The 19134-nt window shown below is 34.1% G+C and overlaps 3 protein-coding genes and 1 pseudogene across 5 annotated transcripts; 2 read left to right on the top strand and 2 right to left on the bottom strand.

Annotated features, from left to right (window-relative positions):
* Positions 1 to 7764: 7764 nt before the first annotated feature.
* On the bottom strand, positions 7765 to 10066 carry LOC104700347 (protein KINESIN LIGHT CHAIN-RELATED 2). The gene is made up of 2 exons (XM_010415859.3): positions 8257 to 10066; positions 7765 to 8149 (listed from the first exon to the last, which is right to left on the bottom strand). Exons 1-2 carry the CDS (start codon positions 9918 to 9920, stop codon positions 7960 to 7962), a joined length of 1854 nt encoding a protein of 617 aa, XP_010414161.2. The 5' UTR covers positions 9921 to 10066; the 3' UTR covers positions 7765 to 7959.
* Positions 10067 to 10812: 746 nt separating this feature from the next.
* LOC104704322 (putative glutamyl-tRNA reductase 3, chloroplastic) lies at positions 10813 to 12642 on the top strand. The gene is made up of 3 exons (XM_087457834.1): positions 10813 to 11081; positions 11175 to 11416; positions 11521 to 12642. The coding sequence occupies exons 1-3, from the start codon at positions 10856 to 10858 to the stop codon at positions 11551 to 11553; spliced, it is 501 nt and encodes a 166-aa protein (XP_087313960.1). The 5' UTR covers positions 10813 to 10855; the 3' UTR covers positions 11554 to 12642.
* On the top strand, positions 11684 to 12645 carry LOC147940885 (putative glutamyl-tRNA reductase 3, chloroplastic pseudogene; annotated as a pseudogene).
* Positions 12646 to 12995: 350 nt separating this feature from the next.
* On the bottom strand, positions 12996 to 18443 carry LOC104786495 (autophagy-related protein 9). Of its 3 annotated transcripts, none has more exons than XM_087457831.1 (10): positions 17976 to 18443; positions 16597 to 17239; positions 16178 to 16498; positions 15564 to 15786; positions 15269 to 15448; positions 14983 to 15189; positions 14506 to 14583; positions 14341 to 14411; positions 14134 to 14247; positions 12996 to 14028 (listed from the first exon to the last, which is right to left on the bottom strand). In XM_087457831.1, exons 2-10 carry the CDS (start codon positions 17175 to 17177, stop codon positions 13212 to 13214), a joined length of 2592 nt encoding a protein of 863 aa, XP_087313957.1. In that variant the 5' UTR covers positions 17178 to 17239; positions 17976 to 18443; the 3' UTR covers positions 12996 to 13211. The 3 variants fall into 3 exon arrangements, with proteins under 3 accessions (XP_087313957.1, XP_087313959.1, XP_087313958.1); XM_087457833.1 differs by having other exon boundaries at positions 16597 to 17270; positions 17976 to 18420; XM_087457832.1 differs by having other exon boundaries at positions 16597 to 17906; positions 17976 to 18408.
* Positions 18444 to 19134: the final 691 nt, after the last annotated feature.

Below are 19134 nucleotides of genomic sequence, written 5' to 3'. Positions count from 1 at the left end.
CCAAGTGCATACCCCTTTTGAACATATATATATACATTTACATTCACAATCCATATTTGTAACGATACCTAGTGACATATATTATAACGACAATCAAAATTTATCAACATTTATTGCAAGGGGTCACCTTTGTTTTTTGTTTTATTTTTCTTAGAGATTCTTCTAATGTAATTATCTTACATGTGATAGAATTTGAAAGGGATTCTTTTAACGTAAGTAGTTTCTTTAGGAAAACTTTCATAGGATGTATATGGGGTCGAAAAAGATCACAATCTAAGCATCATATCCCCCTCCCTAATCCTCCTTATAATGAGAAATTGAGAATACTAGAGACTGCCCACTTGATCTCTAAGAGAGTTTCTAGAATCACAAAGTCTTGTTAATTCATATCGTTCGTTATTTATTGTTTCTCACCACAGAAGCAAAACAAAGTCTATATATTAAAAGATTGAATAAAATTGTTTAGTTTAAATTGGAGCTAGGCTCATTGATGGTGGACCATTGGAATGTAACTTAGTTATATGACTTTATATGGCAACTTGAAAATAAGATAATAACAATTAATAACTAATGAGAGAGAGAGACGCACGGTGCATAAACACTCTAACTAATTCCCATTTTTTTTTTCAAATTTTATTCTACTTTCACTTTATAATGTCCGACCCTGGCCTTGCTCATAGCGAAGGTCAAAGACCCGTAAACTAATTTATCATTGTTATTCTAATCGGCCAATTATTGTTTATTAACAAAAAAAGTACCTCAAACATGCATGCGATTCGATGTCCCCACTAGATTAAGGATAACTATGATAAAACTTAGTGTAGATTCATTTCTGATTAGTGTACTTAACAGTTAGTAATATTCAATTCCTGGTGGAACTAATAATAACTGATCAACTTGCTAAAGGTAACATAGATTTGTTATCCTATTTTGAACGCTATACTTTTCATAGATTGATTAGGCTATATAGTTTTTTTTTTTTTGGTTAATATTTTTTGGAAACAGCTAGCACGGTCCCATATTTAATAATCTCTATTTTATTTTTTTGTCTGACATATAACCACTAGACGATTAACCCTCGATTTGCGGTGATGTAATGATCAATACAATAAAAATAGGCGGTGTTTTGTTGCAGTAAAAACATGTGACCAATCAAATTATAACAACTAGATTTTAACCCGCGATATATCATGAGACAATATTTTTACAAAAAAAAAAAAAAATTTTAAAAAATTGTATTTGTTTGTTAATTTTGTTTAGTATTTAAAATTGTATAATTGTATTTTAATTGTTAATTATAAAATTTCATCAGTTGTATACCGCAGCAACGCGACAATTATTTAATTTTATTTATACTAATGTTACATTTATACCGTATGGAATTTCTTATAGTTATAAAAATAGAAATTTTTACTGCTTTTTAGATTTAAATCGTGAAAGAACTATTCTTAATTTATTATTTTTTAATTTTTTAGTGTTTTTCAATTTAATCTGTAAGTTTAAAGTTATTTAGATTTAACCCGTGAAAGAATTATATCCATCAACGTTATTATGCAGTATACCGCATATTAATTTCTATTATACATACTCCAATTTATTAGATTTAACTCATGAAATAATTATTTTTGCATTTTTTATCAGCATATTAATAACCATTAAAGTTTTAATTGCTCATATGAAACAATATAATTATTACTGAATATTAGAGTTTTTAAAAGAAAAAAATATTGTATAGATATTTTTGGCATATGTTATTAAGTGTAATAAATTTCTTAATATATAAATTGTTTTAGGAAATTATAAACCAAATTTGTAGAGACATTTTAGGAATCTAATTGATTATGTTTGTATGTGCAATTTTTTAAGGATTAACTTTGTAAATAATTATAACTTAAAGGAAACCAAATGTACTTCAATTTATAGAAACACCACGGAATAATTATTTAATTTTATTTATTATAATGTGAGAAATCTGAGGAATCAACCCCTAAGTACCTCAAATCAAGTAATGTAGATGACTAAATCTACATTTTACAATCAAAATATGTAAAGCAAAAATTTATATAGAAAGTCTATACAAACAAAATCTCTAAAGATAGTTTTGGTGATTTACTGGGATTAAAACTTTAATAGATAGAACTGTTTTTGGAAAAATTGGAATGTATAGATATTGTTAAGATTTTATGACAATAAATGTAACAAATGTTGGTCAATTTAAGAAAATTTAGTATTTGAGTTTTTCTGCAATGTTATTTATGGAATTTGTTTAGGGATTAATGTTGTAAATAAAATTTTAAATACGCAAAACTTAAAGGGCATAACACAAAATGTACTTCAAAAATGTTAATATTGATAATATTATTAACCTGTGTTAACACAAATTTAATAATATTTTATTAATTCCAATATGTCCTCTTTATGACTCATCTACTATATAACCACATTATATAGTGATTTTTTTTTAATTTTACATATTCGTAATAATTATTTTTTATTAAGTATAAATATATGTTAATTATAATATTTAAATAAATATCAATCGAAGTTTTTCTTACTTTAAGAATCAAAGCTCACAAGTTTTGGAAAACGAAATGGGAATCAAATTGTTGTTTTCTTTGTTTGCGAAGGATTCATGTTCAAAACACAACAGAATGTGTGGTTATATATATGATAGTTTTTATTTCCATATTGATTGCTATTATTTTTTAGTTGGAATGAAATTTAAAATATTTAGGAAACAAAATCTGATGTAATGTTAGTTTTGAAAACGTTTTAGGGGTAAATATTGTAAATAACTTTTTAAATAAACAAAACTAAAAGGGCATAGCACACAAAATGTACTTCAAAAATGTTAATTATAATATTATTAACCTGTGCTAACACAAATTTAATAATATTTTATTAATTCCAATATGTCTTCTTTATAACTCATCTACTATCTAACCACATTATATAGTAATTTTTTTTAATTTTACATATTCGTAATAATTTTTTTTTTATTAAGTTTATATATATGTTAATTATAATATTTAAATAAATATCAATCGAAGTTTTTCTTACGTTAAGAATCAAAGCTTACAGGTTTTGGAAAACGAAATAGGAATCAAATTGTTGTTTTCTTTGTTTGCGAAGGATTCAGATTCAAAACACAACAGAATGTGTGGTTAAATATATGATAGTTTTTATTTCCATATTGATTGCTATTATTTTTTAGTTAGAATGAAATTTAAAATATTTAGGAAACAAAATCTGATGTAATGTTAGTTTTCGAAACTTTCGAGGGGTTAATGTTGTAAATAACTTTTTAAATAAACAAAATTAAAAGGGCATGACACAAAATGTACTTCCAAACTGTTAATATAGATTAATATAGCTCAACATTTTTGTCCAATCAAAATCATCTCTACCAGATCAGCAACTTTCTCATCAAAGCCCTAGCCGCTCTGCAGTAACCATGTTTTTCTTCGATTTTCATATTACAGCCACATGATCTGATATACTCTATTTGCTTTGTGACATGATTGAAGAGCCAAAACAGAAAGCTGAGGAACTAAGTGAATCAAAGGTGCAATTAGAAGTCTGAAACGGCAAAACAAAAAACTCAGAAAAGAGTTCATATGCATAAGGTAATTAATCTCCCACACAACTGTTTTGCTATCTTCTGATTGCTATGATAATCTCAGTTTTGCTTTTGCCTCTAGTATTAATTTTAAGGTACTGATAACAATTGGGATCACAAAGCAAGTTAATATACATTGGAATATGCTTCGGTGTAAGCGTATGAAGTCTATGAACTAATTGGATGGACGATTGGATCACGTATTTCAGTGCCTTACGATTCTTTACTTCTAAGAATTTATGATTGCTAAATTGTTTTAAGATTTTTTTTTTCATGTTAGTAGCAACAAATCACAACAGTAATGGACCTTAAATTCTTAGGATTGGAACCTCACAAATGCTTCTTCTATTATCCCGTTTTGTTACTTCAAGATGTATGGTCAAAACTGAATGTCTATGTTAATTTCTCTTATATCCCGTATCTTTCTTGACTTGTTCATCTGCATATAAAGTACATGTAATAAACTTTCTTATTTTTGCAAATTCCTTACGTTATCTTATGACATAAATTTATGTGGATAACCTTATTTGTATTTCTCATGGCAGAACAAAGATGAAGGGTTAAGGGTATGTCAATATAATCTAGCCAATGTGGTTTATAATTGAAAACTTGATGTGATAAAGTGATGTCTTCCTATGAACTCTATCAAAAACATTATTAATTATAATATTTGATTCCAAACAACAAATAAACAAATTATGCTTACAAAAAAATTCAAAAGAAAAAAATAAACATAAAACTATTATAAACAACTCTACGGTATAGCGCATATATCAATCTAATATATCCAAAAATAGTTAAAAAAAAAATACCCGACAGCGTAGCGCGGATCTAACCTAGTTTATTTAAATACAGTATTGTAAAATGCTTTAGTATGGTATTTGTTTTTAAATGTAAAACATACAATATATTACTAGATTAGGACCCGCGGTACACCGCGAGACAAATTATTTATAACTAAAACATTTAAATTATAAGTTGTATTTGTTGGTTAAATATGTTATAATTAATAATTTTATGGTTTAAACTACTGCAATATAATTGTGTTTTACATAATATTTATTAATCAATTTAATTAGTTATGTCTATTCTCGGATACTGATAGTGTTAACAAAATAATGAAATGATGTTTTACCCATTTAACTTCAAATTAATGATATTTTAAATTTATATAAATATCGACAAAACCCGTTCCGCTATATAACTCCGTTCCGAGATATTTTAACTTGCACTATATAATCTTAATTTTTAATATTTATTGTTTTTCATTATAAATATTAGATTGAGTTGATAATTTATTAAGGTTGTAACCATTTATATTTTATAATATTGGCACTTCTTATAAAAATTAAATATCTATAATACTTGGAATTCTTAAAACGATTGAGTATTTATCATATTTTAAGTTTCATAAAAGTTTAAATATATTATTAATATTTTAAAGGTCTTCTAACTTTTTTTAAAAGTTGAAATATTTAAACTTCTTATAAAGTTTAAATATTTATAATATTTGAAACTTCATAAACATTTAAATTTTATTAATATTTTTAAATTTTATAAAGTTTAACTTTCAAAAAAAAAAATTATAATATTTATATTTTTTATAAAATATAAATATTTATAATATTTAACTTTTTAAAAATCTTTAAAATAAAAAACTGGAATAAATCAATAAACCAAATATTTTTTTTTTAAGTTTGAATGTCTGATAAATCAAGTTTTCTACTGATTTGTATTATGAATTATTTTGGTCTTTTTTATAGTATGATTCTGAACTGTTGCCCAATTTTTTTAGGCGATGTGGAATATTGTACCCGTATTTTTTATTCATCTATTGAGTAATATATGTCTGTTTTTAAACATTTTTATTACATCATATGCAGGAAAAAATCACAATTTTTATTAACTAAATGTATTATAGAATAATTCACGATAATTTAAATATAAATTCAAATAAAAATAAAAGCAATTATATATTTATGTTTGAATGAGGTAGAAAGATTTCCTTATTTTTTAAAATCTTACTTATATTTAATTTTAAATTTTTGATAACTAATATTAAAGTCAGTGCATTAAATATAAAAACTTTCTAAAAAGTATTTTTGAGCAACTGCTGCAAAAATACTAGTATAGATTATACTAATAGACTAAATAAATAACGTCTAATTGATAAGCACTTTTCTAATCTTTCAAACGAATTTCAAACTAGGGAGAAAAGCAAATCCCCACGAGGCCTAATTCGAACAGCTTTTTATTTTATGATTACTTGACGTTGTTGAATGATTAGAAAATCAAAGACTAAATAATTAATATATGAAGACCATCTAGATTGTGTAAATTCTTCTAATCGTTAGACCGGCCGATATATGATGACACTCTTAAATCTTAATTAGTTAGGCAAGTTGTTTTCAACTGGGCGGTTTGACTATATGACCTACGTTACGTTACGTAGTTCATCTTTTCTTTTAAAATCAATGATGTAAAAGTCACTTTTTAGTGGCATTTGTGGATTTTGTAAAAAAAATTGTTTACCATACTGAGACAGTTAGACTGTTAGACAACTTTGAGTCATATGATAATATTGGAAACGTGTTGATGAGCTAACCTTGCGAGTTGCGAGCGAGTCACTAGTTTGTGAAAATGTGGTATCTGTTTCGTGGTTGTGCATTTTTTTTCAACGTTGTGCTAACCTTGCGAGCGAGTCACTAGTTTGTAAAAATGTGGTATCTGTTTCGTGGTTGTACATTTTTTTTCAACCTTGTACATTATTCAAAAACAGAGTTCTGTATTTTATTTCACCACTCATAACTTAATAAAAATTGGAGTTTTAAAGAATGGAAAAAGAATAGTGTCTTTTTTACTCCATATTAAAATACAATAATATAAAGTAACTTAATTGGTCTCCGACTCCGAAAGATCTAGAAACTTCTTAAATCCAAAGGGCGTTAAAACCCGTTGAACTAAAGTAAGAGAAAGTGTGTATCTCATTCATCAAATTAAGTGCATGCATCTTCAATAAGAGCACGTGTCTATTAGTTTTTGCCATGACTTAGTCCATCACTCATCCATATATGGGGACACATGAGCATATCAGAGAATCTTTTCTTCTTTGCTTTCTTACAAAAATATCCAAATGCAAATATAAAACTTGAAAAGTATGCACATAAATTAAAAAAACTGTAAAAAGCCAATAAAATATATATGAAGGAGAGGCGGCGAGAGTGTTCCGTAAGCAGTTGTATCCGAATCATATGTCTCTTCTTCTAATTATCATCGTTTAACGCCGGCGGCCGCAAATTTGTTTTTTTTTTTTTAAAGAAATTAATAAATAAAATGTTGGTAAACCAAAAACGTATATGACAACAGTTTGTTCGATTAGAGGAAAACTTTGTGCTGTGAATTATGGTTACGAAACGAGTCCTATTATTTACCAAAAAAAAAAATGGCTAGAATCCCTTTTAATTAGTTACATTAAAATTTTCTAAGTTTTGACTGAAATTTTCTCATCAAATTGCAACTAGGTCATATGATTAGGCACTTCAGTTAAAGGCTTAAAAGCTAAAGCACGGAGCTAGGTGTTACTGTTAGGGTCAAAAAAGTTACCTCAAATATTAATTACTAGGCTTTTCTAGTTTGGCCATACATGCCTCAAGTTGACTTGACTCGACTCTCTAATTTGGTTCACAATTGGTTTACTAATTTGGATCACTACTAGGAATGTGAATTAGGACAAAACTTGAGATAGCTCCGTTAAACCTTAAAACAAAAATATCAGACTTTTTTGGACTTGGACCAATAGTCGTCGTCAAGCATTATTGTGTTGGACCTGAGACCCAAAAGAAATAATTCTACCGCAAAATACCCCTATTTATTACATTTCTCTCACCTTTATTTTTTTGCTAAAATAAATTCTGTATCAAACTCCTCCAAACTAATCTCCAAAACATATATATTACAAAAATAAGATAATCTTGTGATTCAAAGCGTTTACACCAGAGAAAAAAAAAAACTATGACCACTCGAACACCACACCACATGACCTTTCCTTGGGATTTTTTCCCAAAAATAAAAAAAGAAGTCACACATAAGTATAATGCATTCAAATGACTAAACTACACTTTCTACTCTTAAACATTACACCATTATAACAAAAATTATTATATTGTTTTGTTTGGAACAAAGCTCAAACATCAACTTCTATGAATTGGAGTGAAATCTAAATGATCGAAGTATGAAATAGATAATAATTAAAAAACTTAGTGGCAAATGGCAAAACAAAAGTTTAGTACCATATGTTAAAAAACAGAAGGTGCATTTCTTTTTTTGGTGCTGAGAGTTCACTATGAATGGTTTGTCTTGGGTAAAGGTAAAGCCTTATTCGGAAGGTTATTTGTTGAAACGCCCCCTCGAGCCTTCAATCGCAAATCCTCAAGAAGTCTTTTCGCTTCTTTCATTTCGTCTTTCGCGCTATCTCCATGATTGTCCCATGCATTGATCACTCGCTGTTGAAACTCCACTGCAAGGCTATAACTGTAACCAAGCAAGCAAGCAAACAATGGTAAGGACATTAAACTCTTTCAAGAGAAATGATGAAGTCACATCAAAGAGTGAGTTGCGTTTAACGGAAATTTACGCACTTTCCCATCCCGGCGTAAGCTTTAGAAAGATTCTGGCAAGCATCAATTGAATCAACATGGTTAGGACCAAGTGAGACATCCATAATGTCTTTAGCAACTGCAAACATTTGAGCAGCAGATTGAGGTCTCCCGAGTTCTAAATAAGCAGCGCCAAGATTGTTATACACATAACCAACTCCAAAATGTTTAGCACCAAAGCTTTCTTTTAACCTCTCGGCTGCACCTTCCAAGTAAGGAACTGCTTGAGAGACTCGGCCCGAGAATAGAAGCAGCCAACCTATCCTAGCAGAAACACTTCCTTCTGAGTGCTGTTCCTGAGGAAGCTTCTCTAGTATACTTAAAGTCTTTTGCAATAACGAAATAGCAGTTTCAAATTCGTTCATTGACTCGTACTGCATCGCTACCTCCGAGTAAGCTTCAGCGACTTCTACAGGGGAAGCTGTTTCTTTCTTCTCGAGGATTTCACAAGCAAACTCCAAACATTTCTTTGAATCAGCAAACTTTTGTTGGTTAACCAAAGCTTTCGACATCGATATAAACACCATAGCTCTCACCTCACTCTCCTTCTCAGTTTGTTGAACAACGCTCTTCAATATATCAATCGCTTCCTCGTATTTCCCCAAAGCAACCTTCATGTTAGCAGCATCAATCTCAGCACGAATCAGCTCCAGTTTCATTCCCCAATTCTTCAAAACCCTCTGAGACAATCTGTTCTGCTCCAACGCCTTGTCATGCTGCTCTAAACCGCTATAAATCACACCAAGTAGCCTTCGATCCTGAGCAACCTCAGCTGAATTATTCCCTAACTCCTTCTTATGAATCTCCAAAGCCTTCAACGCATAAGGCAAAGCCTCGTTAAAATTCAAAACCGCAACATAAGCATCAGCCAGACCACGATTCGCCACACCCATCTCTTTACTATCTTCATCAAAAGTCATCTCCTTTATCTCCAAACTCTTCTTCAGATTCTCAATAGCTTCCTCACGCCTTCCCATAGCGTTCTTAACATTAGCAAGCTCGAGCTGCACGGCGTGTAAAACAGGCCTAACGTCTTCCACAGCATTATCTTCATCTGCTTCTAACTTAACTAGAATACGATTAGCTCTGTTCAAGTAACCTAAGCTATCACTAAAACGTTTCAACCCGAAATTAGCAGAGCCCATCAATTGCAACGCCATGGCAACAAGAAGATTAGGTTGATTATTCCCATCTCCATCGAAAGATTTAAGAGCTTTATTAGCGTAAGACAGAACCTTTTCAGGATCCTCACCTTCCCGATCGAGATGGAGCCCGAGTTTGAGAGCCGATAAACCCAACTCGTTACCTTCGAAAGACAACTCCATCTCTTTAAACAAACGGACCATTTCATTAGTGGTGGTCGCCGACTCGAACGCTTCTTCAAGATCGATCTTTTCCTTATCTCTAGACGAAATCTCCGGTGGTTCCTCCACATGGGTATTAAAGTTCCGATATGGATTAACCCAGAACTGACTCTTGATCAGTGGATTGGTTCTGCAACAAGTTGAGATTTTTCGTGTTGGGGAGAACAGAGCAGAGGAGGAAGAAGAAGAAGAAGAAGCATCGTTGAGGTGGAGTAGAGGTTGGAGTAGTCTGAATTTGTGGTACCGGAAGCGACGGATTAGAGAAATCGATTCACTCTTCATCGCCGGAAACTCGCGTCGGAGAAAAATGTTCTCTTTACCAAAAACCCTTAAAAACAAACAAAAAATCCAAAAACCCTAAAAAGTTTTTGTAATTTTCTCGTTTTTTTAAAAAGTTATTTTTTAATTATTTATTAAACTTTTCGTCCAATCAAAAATCTCAATTTCCCTTCTGTTATGTTTAGCCCTGAGCACAATATCCGGTACCGAAGAACCGTACTGGAACCGAACCGATAAAAGTGGTATTGGATAGGGTTTAGGTTAAGTAGAATTACCGAATGGGCTAAGAGGTCTTGGTAAAATGGACTCTGGTCCGGGTTCGGGTTGTAATTTAAGTATATTGGGCCACCGTTTTAGATCCGTTTAACCTAAAGGCCTAATAAGGCCTTGACTCACTAAGGCTAGCCCTAGGCATAATATCCGGTACCAAAGAACCGTACCGAAACCGAACCGATAAAAGCGGTATTGGATAGGGTTCGGGTTAAGCAGAATTATCGAATGGACTATGATTTAATCGGTTATTTTTGTTATTTACATGGGTATTTATGATTTTAATCGGTTATCTCGGGTTTTAGTCGGTTATTTGAGTACTTTGGTTACTGAAAATAACCGAACCAATTATAACCCAGAAAAATTTCGGGTTATTTCGGATTTTGTATTGGAGTAGAAAACCGCTCTGAACCCGGTCAGTTACTAACCGTACTGAACCGAATTTTTTGTAAATTACCAAATGGGATCTATAGGTCTTATACCGATTTACCTGAAACCCGATTGGGTAGAACCGAAACCCGATTGCCCAGGACTTATGTTTTCGTTTTTTGACCCGACCCGACCGACCCGGATCCACCTCTTGATTCAAATCGCATCATCTCATTCATAAATAATCCTTGTTTTGTTTGTCTTCTCCGATTTGCTTTGTAAAATTCATCAAAGTAGCAATGGCGGTTTCTTCTAATGCGGCTTTTGTCGTTGTTACCCCGAAGACGTCGTCGTCGTCGTCGTCATGGAATCACCATTATCCGAATCTGTTTTGGATTCCGATGAACAACAACAACAATAACAGGACAAGGAGGACAGGTCTGATCCAGCGAGCACGTTGCGAGCTTTCTTCGTCCAGCGACTCATCGTCTCTGAATCAGCTTAAGAACTCTTCTATAACTGACAGTAATGAAATGAATCTCATTTTATTTTTGATCATCGATTAGTTTATATAAAGGCTAAGTCTTTGTTTTTTTTTGTTTTTAATGTACCAATTAGGATACACAAAGGAGAGAAGCAGCATTGTGGTGATTGGGCTAAGTATTCACACAGCTCCTTTAGAGATGCGTGAGAAGCTTGCAATTGCAGAAGCTGAATGGCCACTAGCTATTCGTCAGTTATGCGCTTTGAATTACGTTGAAGAAGCTGCTGTGCTCAGTACCTGTAACAGGCTCCAGATTTATGTTTCTGCTTTATCTCGTTACCGTGGTGTTAAAGAAGTCACTCAATGGATGTCCAAGGTTACTTCTTTTTTCTTAAAGACTTCTCCTTTTTTTCCCTTTTATCTCAGTCACCGTGTTACAATCAGTGTACGTAATAATGATATTGCCTATGTCTTTGCCAGAGAAGTGGAGTCTCAGTTGAGGACATCCGTTAGCACTGGTTTCTGTTGTGCAATAAGGACGCTGCTCAACATTTGTTTCAAGTCTCAGCTGGTCTGGACTCTCTTGTTTTAGGTGAAGGTCAGATACAAGCACAGGTTAAACAAGTTAGTGTAATAGGTAAAGATGCAGGCAATGGGTTTGGGAGGATTATAGGTGGGCTATTTGAAAAGGCAATCTCGGCTGGAAAGCGTGCCAGAGATGAGACTAATATCGCGTCTGGGGCTGTTTCCGTTAGCTCTGCTGCCGTTGAACTTGCTCTCAAGAAGCGTCCAGGATCTGCATCGTCTGCTATGATGTTGGTGGTTGGTGCAGGAAATATGGGGAGGCTTGTGATCAAGCACCTTGTTGCTAAAGGTTGTACTAGAATTGTGGTTGTGAACCGAAGCCAAGAGAGAGTTGAAGCTATCCGCAAGGAGATGCGGCCTGGAGTTGAGATTATTTATAAACTGCTTGAGGAGATGCTAGCTTGTGCTGCAGAAGCCAACGTGATCTTTACTAGCACAGCATCTCAGACACCATTGTTCTTGAAGGATCACGTAGAAATGCTGCCTCCTCCTTCTCCTGCAGGTGGTGATGCAGATAATGCGAGGCTCTTTGTTGATATCTCTGTTCCTAGAAACGTTGGGTCTTGTGTTGCTGAATTAGACGGTGCGCGAGTTTACAACGTGGATGACCTTAATGAAGTTGTTGCTGCCAATAAGGAAGACAGAGCGAGGAAAGCAATGGAAGCTCAGGCAATAATTACAGAGGAATTAATAAAGTTTGAAGGGTGGAGGGATTCGTTGGGGACGGGCCCGACAATCAAGAAATTAAGAAGCAAAGCAGAGAGAATCAGAGCGGCTTCGGTTGAAGCATTCATGTCGAAAAATGGGAATGACATGGACAAGAGGACAAAGGAAGCAGTAGAGAAACTAACCGGAGAAATAGTGAACAAGATCCTGCACGGCCCAATGGTACATTTGAGATGTGATGGGACTGATAGCAGAAAGCTGCATGAGATGCTAGAGAACATGCATGCTATGATCAGAATGTATGAACTCGACCGAGAGTTACTCGAGGAGAAGATTAGAACAAAAAAGAAATAGAAGTAGAGAGAGAGAGAGAGAGAGAGAGAGAGAGAGAGGGAGAGAGAGAGAGAGAGAGAGAGAGAGAGAGAGAGAGGGAGAGAGAGGGAGAGAGAGAGAGAGAGAGAGAGAGAGAAGAAGAGACCACAGAATTATTCATAATGTAATACTTAAGCTTTTTTAGGAAGATAGTAAAGAGCCATAACGCACCCTTAGTATATAAAACAATAATATCCCCTGAAGAAGTCATGATCAAAGCTAGTTTCAACTCCTGCGTCTTCTGCTGGCAATCTTTACATAGAGATCTCCTGTTTCGTCTCTCTTCTTTCACAAGACAAGAGATGTAACAATCTCAAGTAACAAAATGCCAATTTTTAAAGGAACTTTTTATATACACAACAATAAAGAATTGCATGTAATGTTAGCTTGAAACAAGATAATAAAAAAAAGAGAAACATGTTATTATTCCCACATTTTTCCAAGACCAGAGTACACTTTCTAGAAAGCATCTCTTTTATCTTCCTTCATCGACCTTAGAAAAAAAAAAAACAAAGAAACAACTTTGAATCAAAAAAATTCATTGTTGTTCACCCTAATGTGGTGCTTGATGATGAAGTTTGTTGAGGTCTTGAACTATATACATCGTCGAAATGGAGATCAACCCCAGCTTCAATATCATGATCATCATCCATGAATGTAGTCCTGGACAACTGTCTTCTTGCATTTTCTTCCCAATCCAATTCTTCTTCTTCATCTCCTTCTTCAATGCTTCTTCTGCCCCATGAGCTGTCTAACAAGTTTCCTGCTGTGTAGCGGTTTATAAAATCAGGTGGCTCAATGAAGCTATTGGCGGTAGCCGGATGAGATGTGCCAATGTGAGAGCGGTCGCCTCTTCCCCACCACTGGTTCCTACCATCAAGAGGATGCTGATTCCCATAACTTTCCTCTCCATCGGGTTGGTCATTGCGCAGAATGCTCTCTCTGAAGAACTGACCCGATGTGCTTGCCTCCATGTTGAGCATATCTCTGCTATCTTCACCAAGGATTCCCAAATTAGGAGGCCAACAGTCCGCAGAGTTTTGATTTGCAGTTAAAATTTCGTTCTCTCTCTCTACTGCGTGCTCGGTTCTGTTGTGAGCCTGAGAGGTGTAATACCAGTCAAGAAGATAAGGATGATTCCTCTGATCTGAATCAATCAGCCACATGGAATCAGTGTGATTTCCGCAAGCAGGTGGATTTCTTGGAATGTCTCTGTATAAAGTACTTTCTCGCCACGCCCTACTAGGAGAACATGAGTGTCTTGTGTTGATTTCATGAAGCTTTCGATCCCGGAAAGTTCTGAGATTTGACAGAAACTGCTTCCCAAGAGAATCTGACTCCCAAGTAGGATAACTACTCTGGAAACTGCAAATAAAATGGAACACTTAACACTGATTTGCATGTATTATTCCAAAAGAATTCATACGTTGCAGAGAAAGAAAAAAAAGAAGACAATATTCTGCCTCAAACCTCAAAAATGATTTCTCCATTTTCCCTTGTGAGCTTCTCTGCTCACGACGAGGTGCATTACGTGGTGAACCATACTTGATATTTCCATGGTTCTCAAAGTAGAAAGCACTAAAGCTGCAAGCGAAACGGCCAATGATCATAATGTAATCCTAATTATAATTTTCTTTAGAACAATTCATGGGAAGTAAAACTAGAAGAGTTGTTTACCTGCAAACATGGCCTACACCTTCAATATCAACTGTGAAATCCTTGATGAATTGCAAGATGTCATCAACCCGCTGGAAAGAGAACTCAAAATGTGTGAGACCACAATCCTTGTATATTCTCAATATTGATATGGGGTATAGTACAGCGAATGCGAGAGAAATATACCTTTGGCACGACAAACATAAGCAAAAAAGGTGTGATGAAGATCGAAGCTATCTCCTCCAATAGCATCATCCCAGTATACTGCAGCAGTGCAGAAGTTTTAGCATCATTTATATAAAATTCATTCAGAAAGTAGTAACGAGCAAGAAGGGAAATAAGATCATATATAGAGGAATTATAGAATCATAGAAAGAAGACAAAAACAAATTCAAAGAATATCCTCAGAAACCCAGTAAATAGCTAGTCTTGCTGCCTAGCTTCATTACACTATGACGGTAATTGAGTAAAAATAGGTGTGAACATAAATTTGGCATTCCCTCTTCATCGTGATATGGAATATAAGACTGCCGTTATTATCTCGATAGCGTCAAATACAAAACATTCCAAAGTTTACATGAAAGATGGCAGTGACTAGATATAGGCGTTTAGCTTAAACCAAGCAATTTTGTGATAAAAGAAGTTAATAAGTTAACCTGGTACCTGAAACAGAGTCTCTAACTCCAAGCGGACATCATCTTTGTTTTCCTTACCACGCCATCTCTTAGGCATATAGTGAGTGTGTTGGACCACCAAACTCATAGTTCCTACTGGGTCAAGGACCAAAACTTCATCCGAAATGGCAGCCCGGCTAATAGCTGTAATTGTTCCAAAAACAGCAGCATACCAAAACAGATTGCGGCCGAATATCTACACAGATGGCAAAACAAGCTTTAATACCTAGAAAATGTATCTATCAAATGCTTTTTACGTTGTTAGGATTTCTTACATGGCCCTCTAGAAGAGATTCTTCAAGAAACGCAATGATGATCAAAACAGCAGCAAAGCCGCCAGAAACAAAAGAGACGAACTTTGCAATTATTGAGATGATAGGTGAGGGGAATTGTTTTAGATATTCAGATGCGTGTACTACACTGCTATTAATCCGATGCTTGAATAAATGGTCAACCTGTTGTAGAAACAACACGTTTAGAAAAGGCATCACATATGTATTTAGAAAGGAAGGAGAAAGTTGGAAAAAATTGAAGATTTATGGGCATGAAGGCCAGATGAAGACAACTTACCTCATTGAATTCCCTGAAGAGCCACTTTGACATATTGGACCATCTTCGAGAAGATGCAGTACTTGGATGATTGTAAAACTGTTCAGCATGCCTTAGGAATAGATACACCAACATAAAGATGACAAGAAATGGTGACAGCAGAAGCATAGCAAGCCCAACCACAAATAGCCGTTTCTTCAATGTAGTAGGATTTGAAACAAAGTCCCTTTTAACACGAAAGTTGCTGCAGAATGAAAAAGCCTGAATTAGAGAAAACGGACAATACTTAGCATGTACAAAGAATTTTTCATTCTTTGGCATTATTCTTCATGGTAGTAGTTTACGCCACTGAGATGAAACATACTCATATGAAATATTACATATGCACTTCGGCCACTCCCATGTAGGCACACTCACGTATTATATACACATACAGGGACAAAAGTTCTATAACAGAATAATCTCATTAACTTGAAAAGATCACTATCGTCTAACCAAGGAAAAGCAATTCATGAAAATTGAAACTCTTGGTCAATTTTTGTATCACATTAGCAGTTCATAAAATCCTAAAACTACAATGTTAATAGAAAGCCGTTTTTAGATTAGAACAAAGATTAGCGTGAAGAGTAGCATACCAGTCAAACATGCTCTGCAATATGCACCAGTTAAGGGTCCACTCAAGGGTCTTTGTCAATACAAAGTAATACTGTGTCCCATCTGGTGCATATTTGACTGCTGGACCAGCACCAGGGATCCAATGGGAAATTGGGAAAGAAAGCAAACCTTTGTTGAGCATTCCAATCAAGTAGTTTTCTTTTCGCATAAGACGCATAACCATATCATGAGCTGAAAGATCCTTAACCACACAAAGGCGTTGTGAGCTTTGTAACTGAACAACCTTCTCAAGGACTGTTGCCCATGGCATAGTAAGGATTTCATTGTCTGTGACATGGAGACTGTAAATTTAGAATACAAGAGAAAATCAGTTACGGACTAAAATGCATGTTTTATTCTGGCAATAACTATTTAAAACATGTTGCAACTTTCAACTTACTTGTTGTAATAAAAGTGTCGGAAGTCCAAAGTATCTTTAAATTGGGCAAAAAACCTTAAGAAGCAGAAGAGCCAGTACACAGAGAAGAGGGCCAAGTATCCAACAATTATAGCAGTTGTGAGCGTGAAAGGGGATAAAGGATGGGGATGGATAGCTTCTTTGACAAGATCACATGGCTTAGTTCCTGATTCAACTGCATCCATTCCACATTTTGCATTCTGAAGGCCATTCCAATCAACATACAACAAGAAGAACCCAGAGAAGCATATGATGAAGCCCAGACTTAGAAGCTCAACAGCCCACTTTACGATAATACACCAAAGGCCTTTGTCTCTATAGTAGCTGTAGAGCCTTTCAACAAAAAGATCCAAATCTGCAATTGGTTGAACATTTAAACTCTCTCCATTAAGAAGTCCCGACGGGCTCTCACTACCAGGACTTGGTATTCCTCCATAGTTAGATAGCTCAATCTCGTGGGACTCATGATGAAGTAATCCAGTAGTCAAAGACGATGATGATTCACCACGTTGCCATTTAAAAAAGTTGAACACATTTGGACCCTTTTGCCCACTGCTCATCATTTGTAAACACGGACGCTTGGACAAAACAGCCAGTCCATTCCCCACTTACCACCTGGAAATTTCTGAAGTGTAACAAGAATCCAGCAACAAATCCTGCATCAAACATTTGAAAAAAACACAAACTATCTAGAATGCAAATCACTAATGACGGATGCGGAACTTGTGGCTCAACCTGGTAAATACATGTTTCTATAATTGGTTCCCACCATGATAGATATAAACAAGACCCACCTATACTTTTGCTTGACACTCAAATGACTAATTCGATTCAAACATTTCATTCCTTATTCAACAAAAACATTCTCCCACTAACAGAATCTAGGGACAATGCACAAAATGCTCAGCCTTCTGATGACAACTAGTGGTACAGAGAAAGCAAACACAACTCCGTTCTCACCAATAAGAGATAATATCAGCACCCTTAACATTGCAACATGAGAAAACACTAAACATATCGTATGGATAGTAATCTATACTCAATTGAGAGACCGAAACAAGGTTCACGCAACCTTGTCACAAACAATATGCCATGATCAAACTCAATTCCCTTAAACCGACTAAGTGAAAAAAACGGTGAATTGCTTCCCAATAGAACAAGGGTTTATCTAATTTCAAAAGCGACTTAATCAGGAGCGAGTCTTGACGAAATTAGAAACCCAATTCCCATCATAAGCTAACAGCGGATGATCAAACTCCTCTAAACCCACCAAGTGATTCCCCTCAAAATCACTGTGCGATTATTCAAAAAAAAAATTAAAACTTTATCTATGAAAACGAATGAAAAAGATCAAAACTTACCAGCGACCCACGAAAGGAACAGCAATTAGAAGAAAGCCCCCGTGGCTGTAAAGCAGCTACCAAGTTATTTGCCTTTTAAAAAGCCGAAAGCTTTAAAGAAGGGTGAATTCAATTAGGCGGCGGGGCTATGTAAGAAGAAGGAAGTTGAAAAGACAAGAGCGAATTTGATCGACGAAAGGTTAACGATTTAGGGGAAAGACAAGAAAAAAAGGAAAAGAAGAAGAAGAAGAAGATGAAGAGAATTGGGTTTGCGTGGAAGAAAAGAGGAGTGATTGAAATTAAAAATAAAAATTAATCCTTTATGCTTGGAGAAGCACGTACTTCTTCGATTTTTTTCAATTTTAGATTTTGGGCTTTTCGTCTTCCTCTTCTTCTCTTCACCTCTACACAAGTAGTACTTTAACCAAACCAAAGAAACGTGATAACTTGGTTTAGTTTTTGCTTCGATCCTTTGGTTAAAAAAGGGTTAATTATTATTAATAACTTGGTTTCTTTCTTAGTCTTGAAGCCAAAAATTGTACTATTTTTTCCCCCTTTTTAATATCATATATTAAAAAACAATTAAAAAAATAAACATCTTCTATGGGCCAATTGTTTTCTAGTGGGCTACCATATTCTGATGGGCTAATTGTATGTACTATTAAGAGATAACAACATTAGTAAATTTATAAACTTTCAAAATCTTAATTTTGAAAATAAATGATAGTGAGTCAATGTCAATGTCAATGACACATTATTATTGACAATGTAATTTTTTTTGTATCTAGATCAGATTCTTCAATTGAGGGTTTGGTATCACGATCTATATTTAGAACATTATCTAATACAATTGGATACATCTACTTCTTTAAAATATTATTATTATTGTTAATTAAAAGTAATCTCAAGAAAGTTTTTTTTATTGACAATATTTAAACCTAATTAGATTCTGCAAACACAGTTTTGGTATCAAAAAATTTATATTCAGAATGTATAATGTAATGGAAGTTAGTACATAAGAATTGGAATTTGTGTGGTTTTATTTCTTGACATTATTTAGATAAATTGTAAAACTCATGTAATGTAGTGAGATTGATTTTTTTTTTTTTGTAAACCTGTAGTGAGATTGATTTAAATTTGTGTATTTTCATAGAAGATTTTTATATCATATGTTATTGTC

Source organism: Camelina sativa, chromosome 7 (genome assembly GCF_030686135.1).
Source record: "Camelina sativa cultivar CO46 ecotype springtype chromosome 7, ASM3068613v1".
Taxonomy (NCBI): domain Eukaryota; kingdom Viridiplantae; phylum Streptophyta; class Magnoliopsida; order Brassicales; family Brassicaceae; genus Camelina; species Camelina sativa.
The sequence above is the reverse complement of the archived record's forward strand: the minus strand, read 5'-3'. Positions and strand labels throughout refer to the sequence as shown.